General features: G+C 42.2%; 1 protein-coding gene across 1 annotated transcript; it reads left to right on the top strand.

Annotated features, from left to right (window-relative positions):
- LOC135516110 (CD99 antigen-like protein 2) lies at window positions 1–21,357 on the top strand. The gene is made up of 11 exons (XM_064940157.1): window positions 1–302; window positions 3,902–3,961; window positions 4,334–4,369; window positions 7,997–8,116; window positions 10,946–11,026; window positions 16,986–17,048; window positions 17,871–17,942; window positions 18,251–18,295; window positions 18,409–18,528; window positions 18,699–18,764; window positions 21,296–21,357. The coding sequence occupies exons 1-11, from the start codon at window positions 245–247 to the stop codon at window positions 21,355–21,357; spliced, it is 783 nt and encodes a 260-aa protein (XP_064796229.1). The 5' UTR covers window positions 1–244.
- Window positions 21,358–23,944: the final 2,587 nt, after the last annotated feature.

Here is a 23,944-nt window from a genome sequence, read left to right as displayed (position 1 = left end):
GCACAGCGCCATATTCGCACTGCAGACTTTTGGGTTCAGTTGCAGCAAACTGTTTGCCACTGTCGCACGGGTGCCGCCAAAAATAAATATTTTTTGGGGAGATCAAACTAACAAAAAACTGTTAGATTGCAGCAACCAGACTCACGGATAAAATATACGTCGATTTATGGTTACAGTGTAAAGTTATTGTATCACTCGCTTCAGAACCAGTGTCGATACAACACCGGACGGACGAATTTCAAACATGGGCACATTTTCGGCATGGTCGATCTTTCTGGTGGTCTCGCTGCTTGCTGTGAAAGGTAAGCGATTCGCCCAACCCCTCTCTCTCTCTTCTTTGTTGCAGTTCACGCTATTGCATAGTTCATCAGTTTTTTGTTGCCTCGGTCTGTTGTTTGTAACCAGTGGGCCCAATTTCTTTATTCTAAAGAGAATAACGGTACACGGGCAGCAGCAACTCACCGCTGCATAGTTCATTAGCCTACGATCGAGACAGGGTTATTGCATAGTTACGCGTTGCGGTCTGACATATGTTTTAGCCTAACTACCCAGTCATGCCTGTATGTAGCCTGCTACGTTAGTCTGGTTTGGATTTAGAGCCATATTGACTAGCCAGTCTGGCTGCGAACTAATGTTCCATATGTTTGATTCCAGGACCCAAATGAATCACGTTCTAATCACGCTTTTGTCGAGGTGAATATTCGAATTAATCAAACAAGAGGAAGCTTTATGTGAAGATGTGGGGTGGAAAAACGTTCCCCGAGATGCTGATTTCGTTGCAGTCTCGTCACATAACAGTCCGTATGATCAATAGAATTCATTTTACAGGCAAGACAATAAGAACTAATATTCAGGATTGATATAGGCGTTATTCTGGGGGTAATATGGATGGATTTTTAAAGGGTAAAATTGTTTTTGTTTATCACTAACGATGGATGAATTAAATAAAGAGATATGCAAATGAGCTATTGATGATGATTGTCTGAAAGTAATTGATAGTCCAGTTAACATTTTTGGTGGATCCCTTAGGTAGTTAGGATACACTCACAAGACAGCATGGTTTTTGATTGAATGGTTAGATTGTGAGCTAAGGAGCTACGGTCTCGTTCAGTGAGTGGAGTGTCTTTCGTTCTCTCCATCATGGCAGGTGCAGGTTCAAACCTCGAGGGTGCCAGTGTCCTCCCTCCACACAGACGCAGGCACGCGCATACGCATACACACACACACACACACACACTGAGCGTGTCATTGTGAGACAATGAGACCTGTCGAGTCCTCAAGTCCTATTCTGTTCTATTCAGATTATTACTGCATTAATGATCTGAATGTTCTGTCCCAAATGGTACTCTATGCTATGTAGGGATAGGGTGCCATTTGGGACAAACCCCTGCATGTTTAAAGTTCAGTCTGCCAGCTCTGCCACCCTTCACAGATTAGTGCGTACTTGGCAAATTTTTTAGCTAGAGGGGTTTGGATTGTGTGATGAGGGGATGAAGGACGGGGGAGAGAGGGAGGAAAGGAGGGGGGCATAACCTTAGCTGCAGTATTTTCTTCGGGAGAGGGAGATGATGTGTGTGTGTGTGTGTGTGTGTGTGTGTGTGTGTGTGTGTGTGTGTGTGTGTGTGTGTGTGTGTGTGTGTGTGTGTGTGTGTGTGTGTGACAGAGAGAAAAAGAGAGCTGTTTGGGTTTTGTGTGCGTGTCTGTGGAGGAGGAGAGGAAGGGTGTGTGCGGTGGATCTGTGGAGACGGAGAGGGGTGTATGTGCACGAGCACACATGCGTGTGTGTCAGCTTTCTTTTTGGCCTAATGAAGAGTAATAAGATCAACCCCCTAGACCGGCAGCGAGACAAAGCCATGTGGTGTTCGTCAATGAACAGAGGAATCGATTATTTATTCACTTTGTTACACACCAGCTGGGGATCCAAACAGGTCTCTATAGACAACCGTTCGTATTGTGAATTCAGCGTTGACCTGAGAAATTATATCTAATTAACTGCTATGGTATAGAGATGACTGTTGATGTCTAGGATGTAGAATGTAACTAGTTGTTACGAGCAAGATTCATGTGGGGGGGGGGGGGGGGGGATGCTCTTCAAATAGCAGCGGAGTTCAAACGATTGCGTTCGCTGGACAAGCCTCCATCCGCGTTTGAAGAACATCTACGCATGATCGCGTCGCACGAGTAAGAGAGCGATGGTCAGAAGTCATGGTTGCTTCTGAGGTCGTCGCCAAGCTCATATGGAATCCGCACACACAGAATTCCTACGACAATCTACATCATTTTAAATGGCTTTTTTCCTCTATAGCAGGGCTGGACAAATATCCTTACACCCCGGGTGGGAGAGAGCCTATATAGCTATAAGTCCTATAAATAATGATAGCGTAGCAATAGAAATAGAGCTGAATACTATGCAGACTAAAAGCTATGTTATAGCATACTAATAGCAATAGCCATAGCTAATAAATTGCAATAATGAAAGTCATATTATTAGTTAGGGCCCCATTAATAATTGAACCATTACTGTGCTGCAGAGGTGCATGGCGACCCAGCCTGGCCTGCAGTCACACAGTCACATAGACAGTGGTCTTCTTAGCCTTGAATCTATTTTTAGAGTTACCAGCCAGTGTCACCCACAAGTTGCCTGCCAGATCTCAGAAGGGACAGGGAGAGGGCAGCAGTGTCTGTGTGTTTGCGTGAGTGTGTGTGCGTTGCATGCATGTGAGTGTGTGTAACTAGGCAAGTGTGGCTACTCTGTGTTCTTGGTGCTAAGCATCTTTCTAATTTCGGAAGGGGAGGAGAGAGGGTGCGACTTGCAACGAGAGAGGGTGGAGCACATACAGTATAGACCTCAAACTTAATTGAGGGGCTGACAAATTACACAAGACTTTAGTTCTGGGTTGACCAACATTATTCCTGGTCTAAAGATTGAGCCTTCAGTACTTGGCTAGTAGGGTTAGCGAGTCTGTGTTTCTGCTTCCTCTCTCAGACCAGTGTGTGTGTGTGTGTGTGTGTGTGTGTGTGTGTGTGTGTGTGTGTGTGTGTGTGTGTGTGTGTGTGTGTGTGTGTGTGTGTGCGCGCGCACGTGCGCGTGTGTGCGTGTGTGTGTGCGTGTGCTAGGATAGTTCCCTTCTCAGACCAGTGTAGAATGCTGCTCTCTGACCCTTACAGATATGATTAGAAACAGGATGCTACCTTACGCTAACATGCCTCCTAATGAATTTCACTAATAAACACAGGAAATGCAGCAGTTTCATAACGATCATTACATAAATTGCACTGTAAGTGTTTAGAAGGGTAGTAGGTGCCTGTAGACACAGATCTAGGATCATCTTATTTTTCCCTGAAGCCTAACCCAGCATCATTAGGGTGCACAATTAGGAACAGACCTTAGATCAGTAGAGGGACTGCGTCCTCCTACTTCCACTTAGCCCTGCTAGAGATAACCTTTGACCCGTCTGATGATAATGAGACACACAGATTGTATCTGCCCTGATTGAAAACGTCCCAAATGATTTTGTTGGAGGGCAAAACCCCTTATGGGCTTTTTGAGATCTTTCATGATCACTCAATGTAGCAAGAAACTTTTGAAAAAAATATGTGTGTGTGTGTGTGTCACTACATGGACACAATAGCTATTCTGTCCCATGTGCAGGAGGAATGCATTGGAGTCTGTCATGGGTTGTGTCCAAATTAACACCCTGATACCTTTCAAGTATACTACTTTTGACCAGAGCCGGCCATCTCAGTTGATATCTAGATCTGACAGAACGCAATGCATCCTTCACTACACTGCAAAGAAAGATGGGTTGGCTGCAAAGTTCCTGTCCTTTTCTCCGCAATGGATTGTGTAAAAACCATCCGCGCTTCTCCCTCCCTTCCTTCCACCCTTCCTGTATTGCAGTCCTGTCCCAGGAGTTTGACCTGTCTGATGCCTTGGATTATGGCGATGTCACTAAAGCGCGTAAGTACAGAAAGACAATACAGTATTCATATGCTTTAGACTTGCTGCTGTCTATTTCTATTTCTGGCAAAACCTGGATTCATGCTTTTGGTCTATGAAATCATACATTTATTACGACAAAGTCACGAACAACGCCTTCGGTCGACAATGTTTTTCTATCAGGGTTTGGGTCCATTCCATTTCCATTCAGTCAGTTCAGGAAGTAAACTGAAATTGCAATTGTTTCTCACACAGAAGCATTGAGGAGAACTGCATTTCAAATGTCAGTTTACTTCCTGAACTGACTGAATGATTTATTCTAACCCCGATGTCCCGCGTTTGAGGACGAAGCTGTACATTCTGTGTAACATCATCCTCTTCTCTTTTCCTCAGCAGCAGCAGCCACACCGAAACCCAAACCGGGAGCAGGTAAACGATCCCAGATTCACTGATTCATCTCGATATGGACTTTCTCTGTTATTGATTATATCTGCCTGTACCGTAGATACTGGGCTTACTTGAGTAAGCACAATGCTCCTAATTTATTACCATTTATTAAATTGGCAGGCATTTAAGCCGGTATTGACCACTTGAAAGACTACTAACAAAGATGTAGTGTATCTTCTGCTAATGATTATACAAGGTTATAATATTAGAATAAGCAGCATCTACTTCCAATTCTCCCTATATCAGCCTAATACAGATACTGCGTGTGATGGCTGATACCTTGTCATCTAAAAGGCATAAAAGAGGAACTGAGAAATAGTCCTAAAGGTACTTTAAAAAAAACAGGTGATTTCCACTTCCGCTCCACTATAGATGTCGCGTTGCTTTGCCCTCAGCGCCGCGTCAATGTGACATTCTACCTGCAACACAGAGCGTTGTTTTACAGCAGCCTTCAATGAGTTCAAAGGAAGAATTCCCTTGATGGTTGATGGCAATGGCGGACGCCCGGTGGCTGTAGTGTCTCAGGGTCGTTTCTAAGTAAACGCACATGACTGCCGGCTAAAACAAATGGCTCTCTCACAGTCAGGGAACACCTTTTCCAGACAACACAAGCCCTGGCTACACATTGCAGGCACCTGTACCAATGAGCAGTGCAATACAACAGAAAAGGTTGCCAGTGATAGAAAGCGCGGGTTAATGGATTAAATGAATGAATTTATACAGAGCATAAATAACATTGCACGATGTCAATACACACTTTGAATCCATATGTTTAAAAAGAGTAATTTAGTACTTAGTGTTACGGCTCTCCCTCACATTTCCTCCCCCTTGTCCAGTTTCACAAAGCTTGAGTCAGTGAGACAGGAAGAGAAACAGCCGCCTGTGTAGTTGCCATTGAGTTCACCTTAATTGAATTACTGTCCAACCTTCACCTTGCTATTGTGCATACTGAGTGAAATACACCTGAACCGACGCTCTCTCCAGGCAGTAGCAGCAAACATTTACCCCAACCAAATAAGGGTTGTTCCTTGCTGCTCCTATTCCAAGCTCCGCTGCTCTCCTCGGGGCTGAGCAAGCGTCTACTCCTGCCCATTCTGGACTCTCCTCCAACGGAACACTTGCACCATTGTGGTTAGTTGACCTCCTCTGCTGCTGGTCTGCGTCCTCAGGACCGTATCTGCTCGAGGGCCACTATCACTGGCTGTTAATTCAGTCCATCCTGGAACCTCAGTCTTCTAAAAACCTTTTAAAACCATAGGTCACCCCAAAGGATAGGGGCTAATCCACAATTCTGACACGTAAATGTGACAAGCTGACCGATGCCTTCGCATCTAAAAGGCATAAAAGAGGAACTGAGAAATAAATAGCTATAAAATGACTTTGTTTATTTTAAAAACTGCAGACTTGCAAAGTAATCTTCTTCTTCTTCTATGAGGTTTTACGGCGGTTGGCATCCATAGATGTTGCATTACCGCCACCAACTAGACTTGGATAAACACATTATAATTTGCGCCACAAAATAAAATAAAGACATTTAAAAAAGGCGAAAGGGAAAATGTGGGAAAAAATATACAATTCTCGTACCATCCCTGCAGTACAGTTGATAACCATTGCTATGAATGCTAAGAAGCCAATCTTACTGAAGGATATATCACTTGTTGGCCTATCCCTCTTTGCTGGCACAGATCCACTTACTTACATGGATCCTCTCAGGATCTTTCCCCCTTGACCCCTTGACCCCTCTTCCTCTACTTTCTTCACTGTCTCAGCATACGACACCTTCTGGACTACTCCCTTGCACTGGCACTTCTGATCCCCAGCACCTTGGCCACCGTTACAATTAACACATACCACTTCTTAGTAATCACAATAATCTATGGTTTAAACATGCCAATATGTACTTTGAATCCATATATTTAAAAATACCTTTACCCTCTACTGTAGCTACAGTGCCTTCAGAAGTATTCATACCCCTTGATTTATTCCACGTGTTTGTTGTGTTACAGCCTGAATTCAAAATGGATTAAATATATATATTTTCTCAACCATCTACACACAATACCCCATAATGACAAAGTGAAAACGTGTTTTTAGAAATATTAGCAAATTTATTGAAATTAAATACAGAAATATCTAATTTACTTAGGTATTCACAACCTTGAGTCAATACATGTTAGAATCACCTTTGGCAGCGATTACAGCTGTGAGTCTTTCTGGGTAAGTCTCTTAAGAGCTTTGCACATCTGGATTGTACAATTATTGCACATTTTTCTTCAAAAAATTCTTCAAGCTTTGCCAAGTTGGTTATTGATCATTGCTAGACAGCCATTTTCAAGTCTTGCCAAAGATTTTGAAGTTGATTTAGGTCAAAACTAGGCTACTCATTCAACATCGTCTTGGTAAGCAACTCCAGTGTATATTTGACCTTGTGTTTTAGGTTATCGTCCTGCTGAAAGGTGAATTTGTCTCCCAGCGTATTCAGGACATAAAGTTAATTTATTTGCCACATTTTTTGCAATTTTACTTTAGTGCCTTATTACAAACAGGATGTACGTTTTTGAATATTTTTTATTCTGTACACGCTTCATTCTTTTCACTCTGTCATTTAGATTAGTATTGTGGAGTAACTACAATGTTGTTGATTCATCCTCAGTTTTCTCCTATCACAGCCATGAAACTCTGTAAATGTTTTAAAGTCACTATTGTCCTCATGGTGAAATCTCTGAGTGGTTGCTCTCCGGCAACTGAGTTAGGAAGGACACCTGTATCTTTGTAGTGACTGGATGTATTGCTACACCATCCAAAGTGTAATTAATAACTTCACTATGCTTTATTATTATTATTTTTGACCTATCTACCAATAGGTTCCCTTTGCGAGGCATTGGAAAACCTTTCTGGCCTTTGTGATTGAATCTGTGTTTGAAATTCACAGATAATTGTATGTGTGGGGTACTGAGATGAGGTAGTCATTCCAAAATCATGTTAAACACTATTATTGCACACAGAGACCATGCAACTTATTATGTGACTTGTTAAGCAGACTTCTACTCCTGAACGTATTTAGGCTTGCCATAACAATGTCTAAAAACATCATTCCACTTTGACATTTTGGAGTTTTGTGTGCGGGCCAGTCGGTGACAAAAAAAAAAAAATCAATTTAATCCATTTTTAAATCCAGGCTTTAACACAACAAAATGTGAAAAAAGTTAAATGGTGTGAATACGTACTTTTTCTTCTCCTTTTTTCTCTCCCAGAACTAATCAGGCCCGACCCTGAGCAGGCGTGTTCAGGGTGGTATGGCCACAAGCGCATATTGTTAATTCCGTTTTCTCCCTGAAATTGGTCCCTTGGCTCATATCTGTGTGAATACTTTCTGAAGGCACTGTATGTACTAAAGGGCTACTTACCACATGCATGAAAATAATTCCTAGTGCAAATTTAGACCAATAACAAAGACCTATAGGTGTACGGGCACAAAGCAGGCAAATAATCTCTTAAGCAGGAAGGCAATAATAAGTATGTCATATACGAGCTTTGTCTTAACGTGTATCCAATTTAGCCGTGGTTTGACTGTACTGACTTCGTTAATTTTGATGTTGTGTTCTTCAGACCTGGACTTGTCAGATTTCTTTGGAGAGGGTGACAAGATTACCACCACCAAGGCTCCTTCTAAGGTTCCTCCTAAAGTCCCAGCAACCAAGGCCCCGCTCAAACCCAAACCCAAACCAGGTGAGACATGAGGGAAGAAACCGCCATAACATACAGGCTTTCTAATCAGACCCGTGACACTTAACAAGGGAATGGAGAAATCCCTGCAACGGCCTGCTTACTAAACCCACATGCATAAAGTCTCGTTTAGGAGAGGCTTTTACGCTAAGTGACTCACAAGTAGGCTATGCAGAAGACAGGTGGTGTACTTAGCAAACGCAATGGCCGCAGTAGAGTCGTGTAGAGTCAGCCAATACTGCTTGTCAATAGATGTTGATTATAAGCCAAATGCAGTCTCGGGTTTGAGTCAGCTGGAACAGTTGATGGGTAAACTATTGACAACAAAGTCTAGACAATGCTTCAGATGGATCACTACACTCGAACCGTTTTGAGAAACCACTGCTATAAGATAGCACGGTACTATCAACACGTCTGTCTGTATCTCTCTGGTGAAAAAGGCTGTCCCTTATGTGTTAGTCACAGTGTTGGCCTTGCAGCGCTTGTTTATGTCATGCAGAGGAGGCTGGTGGGATGAACTATCGGAGGACGGGCTCGATGTAAAGGCTGGAATATAATAGATGGAACAGAGTCAGATATGTTGTTTTTGTGTGTGTTGATGTTTGGTACCATTCCATTGATTCCATTCCAGCCATTACAATGAGCCCGTCCTCCTATAGCTCCTCCCACAAGCCTCCTCTGATGTTGTGGTATTAACATGTATGTAAATTTGTAATCGCCATACTATTCTCAGATCATCTCCAGCTAAATCCGCTACAACTCACAAGCACCTCTACTATAGTACTGTATGGGATTCCATTAACCCTACTATCCCTAGAGTGATCACAGCACTAACAGATCTGTACAGAACTTGCCCTAACACCACTTAAACGAAGGGCTAGATTCAATCCGGAGCATGGAAGAGCCGCGTTATCGCGTGATTTACATTTAAAAGGGATTTCCGATTGAGCCGGGCATATGCAGCGTTTACTTTGAATGCAGTCCCTGCGAAGGCAGAAACATTGCCTTTAAATTCCAATCACGCTATAGCCAAATCTTCCACTCTCTGGATTGAATCTTGTCCTAAGCCTAGCATTAAGACTTGTTAAACCAGACTGAACACTAACTAGGCTATACTAATTCCTGAGCACTCACTACACTAACAGATGACACCCAGGCTGATTTTGACTTTGGGCCCGGCCTCCGCCCGGGCCTGCTCCCCCGTGCCACCAAGGGCCCCCGTAACCCACCTAGGCCCCATCCTGGTTGGTACTGCTACCACTTAAACGAACAGACGTGGGTTCAAATACTATTTGAAATGCTTCAAAACATAAATACTTTTAGCATTTGCTCTAGCCTAATGAAGTGCCAGATGGGCGGGAGCTTGCAGTCTTTGGACTATTCTATTGGTCCATTAAGCTAGGCGAGCTCAAACAAGCACAGGTAAAGTATTTCAAATGATTTTGAATAGCGTTTGAACCCAGGTCTTAGAACCACCATCCCACCCTCCCGTCCGTTTTCACATCTGCAGGTGTGTCCTAAATGGCTCCCTGTTCCCTATATAAGCGCACTACTTTTGACCAGGCCCAGATGTGGGGAACAGGGCGCCATTTCAGATGCAGCCTATGTATCAGTGTCAATATACATGTATATTCCCGTTGTTGCACATCATCATCCCGTCTGCACTGTTGGTTCGAAAGACTAGCTCTGCTTGTTTGTGACGTAGGCCTCTTGTCGGAAGACAACGCCTATGTCCCATCAGTCTAAAACAGAGGTGTAGACATACAGAGTTTGGTAAACTCAGTTTTAGATTTTAGAATTGGTATAGGCACCATTTTGACACCATTCTAATTAGAATGCATATTAGAAGGTTAATGAAATAGAATGTTTGGATCCAATGTGGAGGCTAGTTTGCCAAAATCTCTATACAATATCAATGGCTCTGGTCTAAACTAGCTTCCTTGTTCCTGGTCTCTGCTTTGCCTCATGAACACTGGTCTGATTGGACTGGACAGATGACAACTCCTAATGGTTATAATGGGGGAGAGGAGATGAGGAAAGGATGCGAGTGAAGATTATTGGAACGCACTCCATGTCTATAGTCACACACATTATAGTGGTATCTTGTCTGCATCAATTACATCTTGTTCTCCTATAGCACACCATTGTAGACACACTATAGACACACACAACATGTTGTTTTTTTAATGTTGTTGTAGTTTGTCTGTTGTCTGTTGTCACACATGTTGTTGTGTGTGTAAATATTGTGTTTCGAGTCAGTATCTTCATTTCACTGTTGGGCTTTTGAGCCATAGAACACTGTCACATTCTGGAATGCAACCAAGTGACCAAACAACAATTTGACCTTTGAATGACCTTTGGACCTATTTAGTATGTATTCAATCCCAAAATGTCTTGTTGTCCTTATGTGTGGTCATTGTAAGTTTGTCTATTTGTTATATACAACAGCTTGTTGTATATTGCTCTATTTCTAGAATGCTTGGTATATTGTGACATAATTGTAGCCTAAGTGCATGTTTGGCTTGACAATGACAGCAATGGAATTGGCAAGAGCACAAACAGATCTTGGACCAGGCTAGCAGAAGTCACTACTGCAGTGGTTTCCTCTCGATTGAGGTGTGCTAGATGCCCTAATGCATCGTAGCAGTGGTTTGTTCAGGCTCACCTTTGATATATTTTCCCCACATTTCCTGGTTTTTCAGAAATCCCAGTTGGAGAGAATAAGCGCGAAATCCAGAATCCTCCAATGAGGATTTCTGGAAAACTTGGGTATTTTGGGAAAGTTACTGTCATTTTGCAACTCTACTTTTGACCTGTGACCTTTCCCTGCAGCAGGTGATGAGTTTGACCTGAGTGATGCACTGGACCCCAAAAACGACATTGGAGGGAAGGACAAGAACAAGGGACAAGCAGGTTACCTATTATTTTATTATTTGTCTATTTAAGTGTTTTGTATTTTTTGTTAATTTGTTAATTTATTTGTATATGATGTACTTATAGTTGGCGTTTGCAATAGGTATGGTACAGGGCAACAGAACGAATCAGTTGGAAGGGCATTTGATTTCCAGAGGGGGGCGCGCTTTTTCATAGCACCTTTCATTTGATTGTCAAAGAAATTACTTAAAAAAGTAGGTTATCTTCGCACATTCTTATGAAATAAGTCAAACATCCGAACAGCGCATTCACCAACTTTCCTTCAATTCGTAAGTGGCTGAAACTATCTCACCGGAGAAAGCATTCGATCGAGCCCATGTATCTGATGCTGTCTGACCTGCCGTACTCTTTCTGGCCAGACAGCATCAGATACATGGGCTACATATAGTAACTAATCAAATGAGAACCATCGCTTTCTCCCAGAGGCTTGGCTGGTGCGTAAACCCACAAACTCAGACAAACAAAGAGGTGTAATGGGTTCACACTAATAAAAAAAACACAAACACAAAAATATACACTGCTCAAAAACATAAAGGGAACACTTAAACAACACAATGTAACTCCAAGTCAATCACACTTCTGTGAAATCAAACTGTCCACTTAGGAAGCAACACTGATTGACAATAAATTTCACATGCTGTTGTGCAAATGGAATAGACAACAGGTGGAAATTGTAGGCAATTAGCAAGACACCCCCAATAAAGGAGTGGTTCTGTAGGTGGTGACCACAGACCACTTCTCAGTTCCTATGCTTCCTGGCTGATGTTTTGGTCACATTTGAATGCTGGCGGTGCTTTCACTCTAGTGGTAGCATGAGTCTACAACCCACACAAGTGGCTCAGGTAATGCAGCTCATCCAGGATGGCACATCAATGCCAGCTGTGGCAAGAAGGTTTGCTGTGTCTGTCAGCGTAGTGTCCAGAGCATGGAGGCGCTACCAGGAGACAGGCCAGTACATCAGGAGACGTGAAGGGGGCCGTATGAGGGCAACAATCCAGCAGCAGGACCGCTACCTCCGCATTTGTGCAATGAGCAGCAGGAGGAGCACTGCCAGAGCCCTGCAAAATGACCTCCAGCAGGCCACAAATGTGCATGTGTCTGCTCAAACGGTCAGAAACAGACTCCATGAGGGTGGTATGAGTGCCCGACGTCCACAGGTGGGGGTTGTTGTGCTTACAGCCCAACACTGTGCAGGATTTTGGCATTTGCCAGAGAACACCAAGATTGGCAAATTCGCCACTGGCGCCCTGTGCTCTTCACAGATGAAAGCAGGTTCACACTGAGCACATGTGACAGACGTGACAGAGTCTGGAGACGCCGTGGAGAACGTTCTGCTGCCTGCAACATCCTCCAGCATGACCGGTTTGGCAATTTCTTTGGGGGGCCGCACAGCCCTCCATGTGCTCGCCAGAGGTAGCCTGACTGCCATTAGGTACCGAGATGAGATCCTCAGACCCCTTGTGAGACCATATGCTGGTGCGGTTGGCCCTGGGTTCCTCCTAATGCAAGACAATGCTAGACCTCATGTGGCTGGAGTGTGTCAGCAGTTCCTGCAAGAGGAAGGCATTGATGCTATGGACTGGCCCGCCCGCTCCCCAGACCTGAATCCAATTGTGCTCATCTGGAACATCATGTCTCGCTCCATCCACCAACGCCACGTTGCACCACAGACTGTCCAGGAGTTGGCGGATGCTTTAGTCCAGGTCTGGGAGGAGATCCCTCAGGAGACCATCCGCCACCTCATCAGGAGCATGCCCAGGCGTTGTAGGGAGGTCATACAGGCACGTGGAGGCCACACACACTACTGAGCCTCATTTTGACTTGTTTTAAGGACATTACATCAAAGTTGGATCAGCCTGTAGTGTGACTCCAAATCCAGACCTCCATGGGTTGATAAATTTGATTTCCATTGATAATTTTTGTGTGATTTTGTTGTCAGCACATTCAACTATGTAAAGAAAAAGTATTTAATAAGATTATTTCATTCATTCAGATCAAGGATGTGTTATTTTAGTGTTTCCTTTTTTCTTTTGAGCAGTGTATGATAGATTTCTTGATCGTTTATAGGCGAATAAATGTTTTTTATATATATATTTTTTTACTGCATCAGGGATAGCGTACACAGATGTTTCGGCTTTACAGCCTTCTTCAGTGTGTAGGTCCAATTTTACGTAATTCAAAACAGCATTTGCAAAGATCAACAGCTGTGCAGCAGGTGCTTCAAATCAGAGGTTGCATTCATCTGCCAATCAAGGATATCGCTTTTCTGGTCTACCTGCATACAAATGAGTCACAAAGAGATACAGAATTATAGGATATGGAAGCGGGCACGGGCCTCACAAATCAATCGCCCCCAGGTGTCCACTCACCTAAATACTTCACATCAATTCATTAGATAGCCTACCACAAAGGACATCAGACAAAGCCGTTCATAAATGTCGGGCCAACTCATGAACGATATGCAAAGTCTGATATGAACAGTTCTTGTTTAACAGTCTAAATGTGGAATATAGGAAGGAGGTGAAATCGAATTCTTCGTTTAAACCGCGTGGAGAGATATAATTGAATGTATACATCCACATGGCTTTGTTTTGGAGTAATTTGTTGTCATAGTCACCTCCTCTACGTGGTGGATTAATTTGTTCGATCCCGATGCAACGCAATTCATTTAATAAAATGGTGTTGTTTTATAAAGTGTTTCGTAACTGGCGAGGTGATATCTTGACGTCTAATAGTGGATGTATGTTCTCCAAGAGGTACTTTCAAGACGCGGTATGTTTTTCCAATATAAATCTAATTGCAAGAACACTGTAACATATACATCACGTCTTTAGTCGTGCAAGTTAAACGTTACTTTATTTAATAGGTCCTAGAAGTCTGAGGGCATACAAAGTTGGAACATTTCCTTATGTTGCTACAAGAGGTAGTACATGGGAAGATCTACAGGGGGAAGCACCCTTTTATGAATGCCTCTTTTCTCTCTCGAACCACATCTGTTTTTAACCAATACGTTTGATAGATTTCTTGATCGTTTATAGGCGAATAAAGGTCGCTTCTAAAAAGCAGAATTTAAAGAGGAGTCTGATGACAATATACCTTATGCCATTACGGCTATCATTGAAAGTAAGTATATAGTTAACCTCTTGAAACTCCCCATCCCGGATCCGGGATTGTGACTAAGCCTCAGGCTCATTAGCATAACGCAACGTTAACGATTTCTGAAAATCGCAAATAAAATTAAAATAATGCGTTTGCTCTCAAGCTTAGCCTTTTCTTAACAACACTGTCATCTCAGATTTTCAAAATATGCTTTTGAACCATAGAAATTGACTAATTTGTGTAAGAGTATGCTAAGCTAGCATAGCATTTTGTGTAGCATGTAGCACGCAACATTTTCACAAAAGCCAGATAACCAAATAAATAAAATCATTTACCTTTGAAGAGCTTCTGATGTTTTCAATGAGGAGACTCCCAGCCACATACCAGATGCGCAGTGTTTCCTGAAAGCGTCTGTGTGTAGGAGAAATAATTCCGTTTTCTACATTGCGCCTGGCTACCGAAACGAACCGAAAATGCAGTCACCTACAACGTGAAACTTTTTCCGGATTAACTACATAATATCGACCGAAACATGGCAAACGTTGTTTGGAATCAATCCTCAAGGTGTTTTTTCACATATCTCTTCATTGACATGCAGTTCGTGGAAGCTTGCTTCTCTCTCTGTGCCCCATGGAAAAATACTGGCAGGTGACTTTGCGCACCAATTTCGGCGCAGGACACCGGGCGGACACGTGGTAAATGTGGTCTCTTATGGTCAATCTTCCAATGATCTGCCTACAAATACGTCACAATGCTACAGACACCTTGGGGAAACGACAGAAAGGGCAGACTCATTCCTCTTGCGTTCACAGCCATATAAGGAGATCATGAAAGACAGAGCCTTAAAAATCCTTGTCATTTCCTGGATGCCAAGTCATCTTGGTTTTGCCTGAAGCTCACGTTAAAGGGCACGCACAGAGAAGATATTTGTATTTCTGGACACGTCAGAGTGTTTTCTTTCGAACAGTAGCAATTATATGCATAGTCGAGCATCTTTTTGTGACAAAATATCTTGTTTAAAACGGGAACGTTTTTCTTCCAAAAATGAAATAGCGCCACCATAAGTGTAAGAGGTTAACAGGAAACCGTTTCATCTTTTTGTGGGGATTTATTAAGTAACTGGCTTCTGTTCAAGCTTTGAACTTGTTTTGGAGCTTAATCAAGCCAGGAATCGGGTATCCTCTCAAGCGGAAACACTCAAGAAGAGAATTTGATTGTCTATCATATTCTTCGTTTGTCTCACAGATGAGACGCAGTCTATGAAATTGGCTTACTGGTAAACCTATTTTTAGGGGGAGAGGTGGATAACGATCAACTGTCGATATAGTATTTTCTGTAAACTGTAGTACTTAAGAGATTGTCCCTTCTTTGTATCAAGTACATCTATGACATGTATAGAGGTAATGTTATTTTACATAGTGAATGAGATTGATTGTACTCCAGAGGTAATGTAGTTAAGAAATGTAATTTAATTTCGTAACCCGACCAGATCTAGTGGTTAGAGCGTTAGACTAGTAACCGAAAGGTTGCAAGTTCAAATCCCTGAGCTGACAAGGTACAAATCTGTCGTTCTGCTCCTGAACAGGCAGTTAACCCACTGTTCCTAGGCCGTCATTGAAAATAAGAATTTGTTCTTAACTGACTTGCCTAGTTAAATAAAGGTTATTTTTTTATTTTATTTTTTTTAACACGATTTTTGTAAGGATTATTTTCATCAATAAAATCCAATTAGAATTTCCCCATAAAGGGATTTGCATAGTTAATGGGCCTAATGGATTTCCCATTGCTGTTCCAAAAGTCTGTAGATATTTATCAAATAATGTTTTTTTTTTTAGGTTTTCTTTGCACTAGTTGCTGCAAGCTCAATGATGTAATTTGTCGGCACCTCGCTTAAGCGAGAGGAAGAATTTGAGGGCCTCCATACCGCCATCATTTGGAATATTGATATGTAGAAATGAGACATTAAAAGTGACTAACCAGTCTCCTTCAATAATAACTGGTATACTTTGTAGTTTCATTAGAACAAATGCTGTTTTGATTGAAAGAAAATTGGACCCACACACTGAAGAAGGCTGCAAAGCCGAAACGTCTGTGTTCGCCAACCCTTGATGCAGTAAACATGTTTAAAAAACGGAATATTGAAGTAAGCTTTATGCTACATATTTTTGAGTGCGAACCCATTACACGTCTTTGTTTGTCTACATATAGTAACACAGAGGGGCGCTGATTCAGACACTTGCAGATTGAAGGAAAGTTGGCGAGTGCACTGTTCGGATGCTAGAATTATTTTGGACGCGTCTCGGTTAAATAAATTATCAATATTCTATATTTTATTTGGACGGCAAGGAGGTACGGTAAGGCCGACCAGGTCCCCTAAGACCCGCCCATAACGCCGTCCCTGTTCAAATCCAGGTTTATTGTTCGCGTACGCAGATTTGCAGATGCTATCGCATGGTCCTGCGAAGTAGTATGGTATTTACTAGGCCTCGATTCAATCCGGACCGCGGAAGATCTGCGTTATAGTGCAATTGACATTTACAGGTAATTTCCGATTGAGCATATGCAGCGTTTACCGTGAGTGAGTTCTCTGTAAAGAAAAAACATGGCCTTTAATGTTGTAGTGTAGTATTGAATAGTAAAGTCATAGTATAGCTGTTCTAGACACCAGAAATAGTAGTATTAGTGGTAGTATTAGTTTAGTACCAGGGGGTTGATGGTGTGTAGGCTATAGTACTGTAAAGTAGTAATAGTAGTACAGTATAGTGGTAATATAGTAGAGCAGTAGTATTATTATAGTATTAGTATACAGAAGGTTGATGTGGTGTCATTTGCTCGTCAGATAAAGGTTTCGGAGGCGGGGGCAAGGGTGCCGGAGCTTCCAACAACAGAGGGGGGAATGGGGGTAAGAACCCTGCCTGACCTACCCTATACCGTGCCTACCCTAACCAACATGGTCTACCTGACCAAACTAAACCCTACTGTGCCTGTCCTGCCTCTGTCTACTGGGCTGGCTACTAGCTTTTTGGATAATACCTTCTTGGATAATACCTAGTTTAATTTAACCTCATTCCTCTCTTTATTATCGACTATATCTGTCCTGTCTTTATGTCACTCTCTCTATCTTGTATGCCTGTCTCTCTCTCTTTATCTCTCTCTGTCTCTCTCTTACTTTCTGCCTCTCCATCTCCATTTATCCATCTCTCTATCCCCCCGATTTCTCTCTCACACCATTAACAAGGCCTACTGGGGAGTTATCGACTGGGCACACACTGAGCGTGTGTACTGCGTTTGGATGGGTACTGTGTTTGGATGTATTTAACACATACTCTACTAAAAGCTTCCTCTTGGCAAGTTTCTACTGTGGGTGTACTGCGCAAGAAAGCAGTACTGATGGTCTATATCCAAAACCCACATCCTCAAAAAGGCACCACTTCCGATTTCCTGCCAATGTGGTCATAATATTTGGCAACTTGCATGGGGATGGTGGCTGTAGTTTCACTCCGGCTGTGTCTTGTCAAAGGCCTAATCTTCTCTTTTTCCTCCTCGGGTGAAATCTGGCAACCAGCACTGTGATTGACCCCTCGTCTGCTGAACTTTGTCCTCTCTCTCATGACCTTCCTTCGGAGACATTGGGCGTTGTTTGTATGGGGACCGTCCCTGGCTTGGAGCCTGGTGTGTCAGGTTAGGGTTGCCAGTTAATGTAATCCTATATCCCGCATTTTAGGTGGCTCCTTCTCAGACGATGATCTGTTTGACGTTGGAAAAGACAACACCTATAACCCCGACAAAGGGAAAGGTAATGATCTCAGATATGGGAAATGATGAGATAATTATTATTATTAATTATTTATTTCTTTTAAAAAAAATTTAAGGACAGACTTCTGTGTTCAGACCTTTGCTTGTATTTCTTATGATGGATTATTGAAGATACTCTTGTTTTAATAGGACAAATAAATATATTTACATCTGGGTTGTTAAGATTCTCTTGTCAGGACACAAGATGTAAATACTGCATATATATTGGCATTGGTTGCACATGAATGCACGCAAATAAATAACGCGATAGACTACCTCGCAGTACATCTTTCAAATTTGTCCATGTAGGTGGACGCAATGGTGGCCCATCCACTGCTGATGACAACAACTATGGTATGATAACAACAACAATATTTCTATGAAAAAAAAAAAGATTTACATGGCCGTGATCTTATATTGATGGCTGATTATGGATTATACCTCTCTGTGTTCTCCCTTCGTTCCAGACACCATGGCGGAGACAGGAACCATCGCGGGGATCGTCAGTGCCGTTGGCGTGGCGCTGGTTGGCGCGGTTACAAGCTACATCTCCTACCAGAAGAAGAAGTTCTGCTTCAGCATACAACGTACGTGACCAGCTGGGATAATTGTCCTCTATAATCTATAATCTAGAGATAATAATACATGAATCTTTATTATGAATTAATTATAATAATCTAGAATTAATTCTAATAATGATTAACTATAATAATCTAGACGTGAGATGATCTCAGACTGTTGTCTGCTCCCATCACAGAGAGCCTGAATGCAGACCTGGTGAAGACTGATAACCCGGACGCTGTGGTGGCCACAGAACCACAAGGTAACCACCCATAGAGAGCTAGAGCTCTATTCAATCAGATCCGCTTTAGCCCACATTTGCAATGCAGTTGTTTTTGCGGTGTCAGAGGTGGAACTGTGTTAGAGCTGACAAATCCTCGAGCGGCTCCTCTGGCATTATACCTAAAGCGGACATTGCCGTTGGCTGCACGGAGTGGCATTACGAGAAATCCCATGCATCCTTGATTACAAGTTCGAACTCTGGAATGTGAGATGTAATCGACACCTTGAGTAGGCTGATAGAAATCCTCATTATTTCGTGGAATGATTTTCAATTTGAGCGCCATTATTTCTATATACTACTTTCTCGTTCTTAACTTCCAACGCAAGTGGGACAGGGCAGTGCTTCATTCGTAAATCGAGAGGTGCCGGATCAAAAGGTGAGCGCGAGAGGGGGGTGACCTGGGGAGCTCTGAGGTACCCGGAACACACGAGGGAAAATAATCACCTTTATAATAAAGCATTTCATGCATATCATCACATTTGCGTAGTGACACAAAGCAGTAGAGTAGAGGCACTAACAGAAGTTGCACAAATGGAGAACATTGTAGTAGCCTAGGGTCTGGGGAAAAATGTGGTCTTTTAGAAATGTATTTCATGCAATTCTACATCATTTTACATGACTGGAGATTTTGGCAGAATCTTTTTTAATACAGCACAAATGATCGAAATGACAGAATACTTAGACGCTGACAAACTGAGATCAATAAAAACGACCTTAAATCCACCAACAGCACATAGGCCTACGTGTGTGGAGACACATTGTAGGCTACAATATGAGGATGAAATTATAGTCCTAAAAATGCTATTCAGTTTCACTGACTCACCCAAGGATGCATTGCTCACTCGCTGGTGAGTATTGATAGTTTTGCGGTGTTGTTGGTTGACACGAGAGTGAAATATGAAACCGTATTCTCTCCAGTTAAAAGGGTCAGTCAGGGAGATGGGGAGGGAAGGAGAGGGAGGAAGTGGGAGGGAGATGGAGGGGGAGGAACTGGTGTTTTTTTTTTGGTAACTCAATACTCTGGGGTGTCTCCAATCTGGTGAGAGAAGGAGACAAAAGAAAAGTGAGGGAATGGTTTTCGTTTTCGGGACTTATACCATATATGACCAACACCTTTCTTATGATGGAATCCATGAGAAGAAGTGATCTTTGTGTTTGGACAATCTGCAGCCTATTTTACTTAACGTCAAATGAAGTAGATTAGAGTAGATAAAATGACCTCCAATTGAAAATGGTCATAGGGCTGGTTCTGGTTGTAAAAGGTTTATGAAGGCATTATTATTAAGCTTTAGAAGTTTCAGTTTGTGGGGCCTACCGTTTGGAGCAGCGGTCTAAGGCACTGAATCGCAGTGTTGCGGCATTACTACAGCCTGGGGTAGGATCCCCGTGACCGGGAGTCTCATAGGGCGATGTCCGGGTTAGGGGAGGGTTTGGCCAGGGGGGCTTTACTTGGCTCATCACGCTCTAGCCACTCCTTGTGGCCGACCGGGCGCCTGCAAGTTCAATAGTGTTTCCTCCGACACGTTGGTGCAGCTGGCTTCTGGGTTAAACGAGCGGTTGTCAACAGTGAAGAGGCAACTCCGGGATGCTGGCCTTCTAGTCAGAGTTGCAAAGAAAAAGCCATATCTCAGACTGGCCAATAAAAATAAAAGATTAAGATGGGCAAAAGAAGACAGACACAGAACAGAGGAACTCTTCCTAGAAGGCCAGCATCCTGGAGTCGCCTCTTCACTGTTGACGTTGAGACTGGTGTTTTGCGGGTACTATTTAAGGAAGATGCCAGTTGAGGACTTGTGAGGTGTCTGTTTCTCAATCTAGACACTCTAATGTACTTGGCCTCCCACTCCTTTTTCCATTCTGGTTAGAGCTATTTTGTGCTGTTCTGTGAAGGGAATAGTACACAGCGTTGTACGAGATCTTCAGTTTCTTGGCATTTTCTCGCATGGAATAGCCTTCATTTCTCAGAACAAGAATAGATGGACGAGTTTCAGAAGAAAGTTCTTTGTTTCAGGCCATTTTGAGCCTGTAATCAAACCCACAAATGCTGATGCTCCAGATACTCAACTAGTCTAAAGAAGGCCAGTTTTATTGCTTCTTTAATAAGCACCACAGTTTTCAGCTGTGCTAACATAATTGCAAAAGGATTTTCTAATGATCAATTAGCCTTTTAAAATGACAAACTTGGATTAGCTAACACAACGTGCCATTGGAATACAGGAGTGATGGTTGCTGATAATGGGCCTCTGTACGCCTATGTAGATATTCCATATAAAATCTGCCGGTTTCAGCTACAATAGTTATTTACGACATTAATAATGTCTACACTGTATTTCTGATCAATTTGATGTTATTTTAATGGACAATTTTTTTTGCTTTTCTTTCAAAAACAAGTATATTTCTAAATGACCCCATACTTTTGAACTATAATGTACATATAAAAAAACAACAAGTTGCAGTTTGTGATCAGGTTTATAACCATCAGTTTCATGTCTCCTCTCTTTCACCAACAGTTCAACAGACTCTTCTGGAGCCCCCCAATGCTGAACCCCCTAGTGAGGAGAACGCTGTCTAACCCCACATACACGCACAAACAAAGAGGGCATGACAACACACACTTACCCGCTCCCACCTTATGGAATATCTCTCTCCACCTGACACACACACACACACACACACCACTTTTGAATGATAGTCGTCGTCCCCCCCCCCCTTATACCTGGCTATACAGAGGTCGGCAAACTCTGTTTGTAATGTAACTTTCCATTGGCGGCCATGTTGACACCGCCAACTTGCATGACATTCTAAGGTCAGAATGTCATTGTGACATAACTTGGTGCCAACCATGGAGGGCAGTTTGCCGACCTCTGTAGACCTACCCCTGCCAAACTGTGTAAATATCATTTTAATTTATTTTAACTGTTTTGAATACCACTAATATGCGTGTTTCCTATATTATGTAGGATTATGTAGGAGATGTTAACCTGAATCCCGGGATCAGTTCGAGTTTGACAATGATAGTCAGAGGACTTGCTAAACTAAAACACATACAGATCCCGGACCAGGCTTCCATCTCGGTAGTTCTTGAAGAGATAGTATAGGACATAGTATAGCCCACATACTTGTCCCGTAACTCTGTTTATCCAATCAAAAAGCGTATCTAATCAACACAAGCCCTATGATCAGTGTGGATTTGTTTGCTTTGTCATATAAAAAGTGATTTGAACTGTTCAACTGTTGATGCTAGAAATCAAACGTCGATTGACGTCGATTGATATCCGACCTGCACTTTCTATCTGTTGGATTGCCTTCAATATTAGTTGAATTGGTTGAATTCAATTGGTTGTACGTATATCCCCCGTGTGATTTTGTACCATTTCTACCTTCATTGTATATACTCGTCTTGTCCGAAAGACACAAAGCGTTTTTGCAGTGGTTACTTACACAGGTTCATGTCTAAAAGCTGCATTTTTATAACCTCAATGCCAGCCTGTTTGTGCTTTTTTAGGCACGTCCTTGTCACTCATTGTAATGCTAGCATTTTTATAGTGTTGATTTGAGGATGGGAAAAAAATGAAGCAATTTGTAAAACGTATTTGTTACCTACTAACCCCCAGAGCTGCTGCTTTATTGTCCATCATATAATTTGCGCTTTTTAAAGACACTGAAGAGAAAATAGTATCTTTTCCAATATCCTTAATAGCATACTACTTAGGGAACGAACCAGTAGGTTATGAACCAGTGTATTGGGTCCTAGCGTTCTAAGTAGTATTCCAGTATGGACATCGGAGGGTACACAAAGGCTCTGTTCCAATATCCACACTAGCACACTACTTAAGCTGTGTTTTTACTGTCAGTCCAATTCTGATATTTTGCCCAATTATGGACAAAATATCTGATCTGATTAATCAAAATACCAATTAGTGGCAAAAGATCAGTATTGGGATGCCTGTGTAAATGTAGCCTTAGGGAACGAGCCAGTGTATGAGGTCCTAGCATTCAAAGTAGTACGCTAGTATGGATATTGTAGCATAGCCTTTAAGTCTACTTGTGTGGAAACGTGTTTGTGATGAAGATAATAATACTACTCTTTGTACGTTGTATATCTATTTTGTCTTATTGAGATAATGCCAGTGCTAGAGAAAGTTAAGTCAATGTGAAATCGAAGCCTAGTTGAACTTTAAAACCTCTTGATATTGAAGTAACATAATGGCCGCGTTCCAGGCCAAATACATTGTAGATGCTGCAGATATTCCAGGGCATCAACCAATAGTTGCGTGCCACATCATCAACTTGGCGGTCAGGCATCAGGTTGCTATATCATAATGTGGTTAGCTGATGTGTTAAAGTCTTATCCAAGCATTGTGAGATCTGGAAGGCGTCTGCAATGTAGACAGTCTGTAACGCGCCCAGTGGCAATATAGAAAATGGAAGTTTGTTTTTGTAACAAAGTCATTTATGGCTATGTATAGACTTCTGAAGTCCTTCAGATTGAGCTCTTTGCTAATATGAAAGCATAGTTAGTTAGTCTTAGGTTCTTTGGGTAGTCTTCATACTAGGTGTTGCTGTGCTGCAGTCAGTTGCTTGTTAGGATGATTGGGGTCAATTCCATCTCAAACCAGCCAATTCAGGAAGTAATTTCAAATTCCATTTCAAGAATTGAGAAAATGTACAAGAATTTATAAAAATCTTTAATTGAAAAATAATGGCACATTTCAGTTCATGAATTGGGATTTGAAATCACCTCCTTGAATTTACTTAATTGAAATGGAATTGGCCCCAATCCTGGTTAGGAGACTAGTAGTGAAAGTGAAGCTTGTAAATTGCGGTGTTTCTGTGTTTTTACTATTACTTGTTGTATGCGCATATTCCTTGATATTACGGTGTGACCTGATGATCTATACACTCGTTCCTAAGTGTGTTTTTGCGAGAAAATAATTGCGTCTCTGCACCCCCACTCTTTCTACACTAACGTTTCCTAGAGTGGGTTTTGTCTTAACTTCTTAGCTCAACTTAGTTAACATTTCTTTTAGATATAGAAGAACGTTTGTTTCCAAGTTAATTTTATTCCAGAAATGAAAACCTTTTTAGGACGGATCTAAAATGGCCCCCTATTCCCTTTGTAGTGCACTTACTATATAGGGAAGAGGATGTGATTTGGG

The sequence above is a fragment of the Oncorhynchus masou genome, chromosome 27 (genome assembly GCF_036934945.1).
Source record: "Oncorhynchus masou masou isolate Uvic2021 chromosome 27, UVic_Omas_1.1, whole genome shotgun sequence".
NCBI classification, from domain to species: Eukaryota; Metazoa; Chordata; class Actinopteri; order Salmoniformes; family Salmonidae; genus Oncorhynchus; species Oncorhynchus masou.
The sequence above is the reverse complement of the archived record's forward strand: the minus strand, read 5'-3'. Positions and strand labels throughout refer to the sequence as shown.

Excerpts from the sequence above, each read along its gene's own strand:
- LOC135516110 (XM_064940157.1), top strand. The coding sequence starts at position 245 with ATGGGCACATTTTCGGCATGGTCGATCTTTCTGGTGGTCTCGCTGCTT. Across the intron at positions 4,370-7,996 it reads GAAACCCAAACCGGGAGCAG|ACCTGGACTTGTCAGATTTC; the intron begins GTAAACGATCCC and ends TGTGTTCTTCAG. Across the intron at positions 11,027-16,985 it reads CAAGAACAAGGGACAAGCAG|ATAAAGGTTTCGGAGGCGGG; the intron begins GTTACCTATTAT and ends TTTGCTCGTCAG.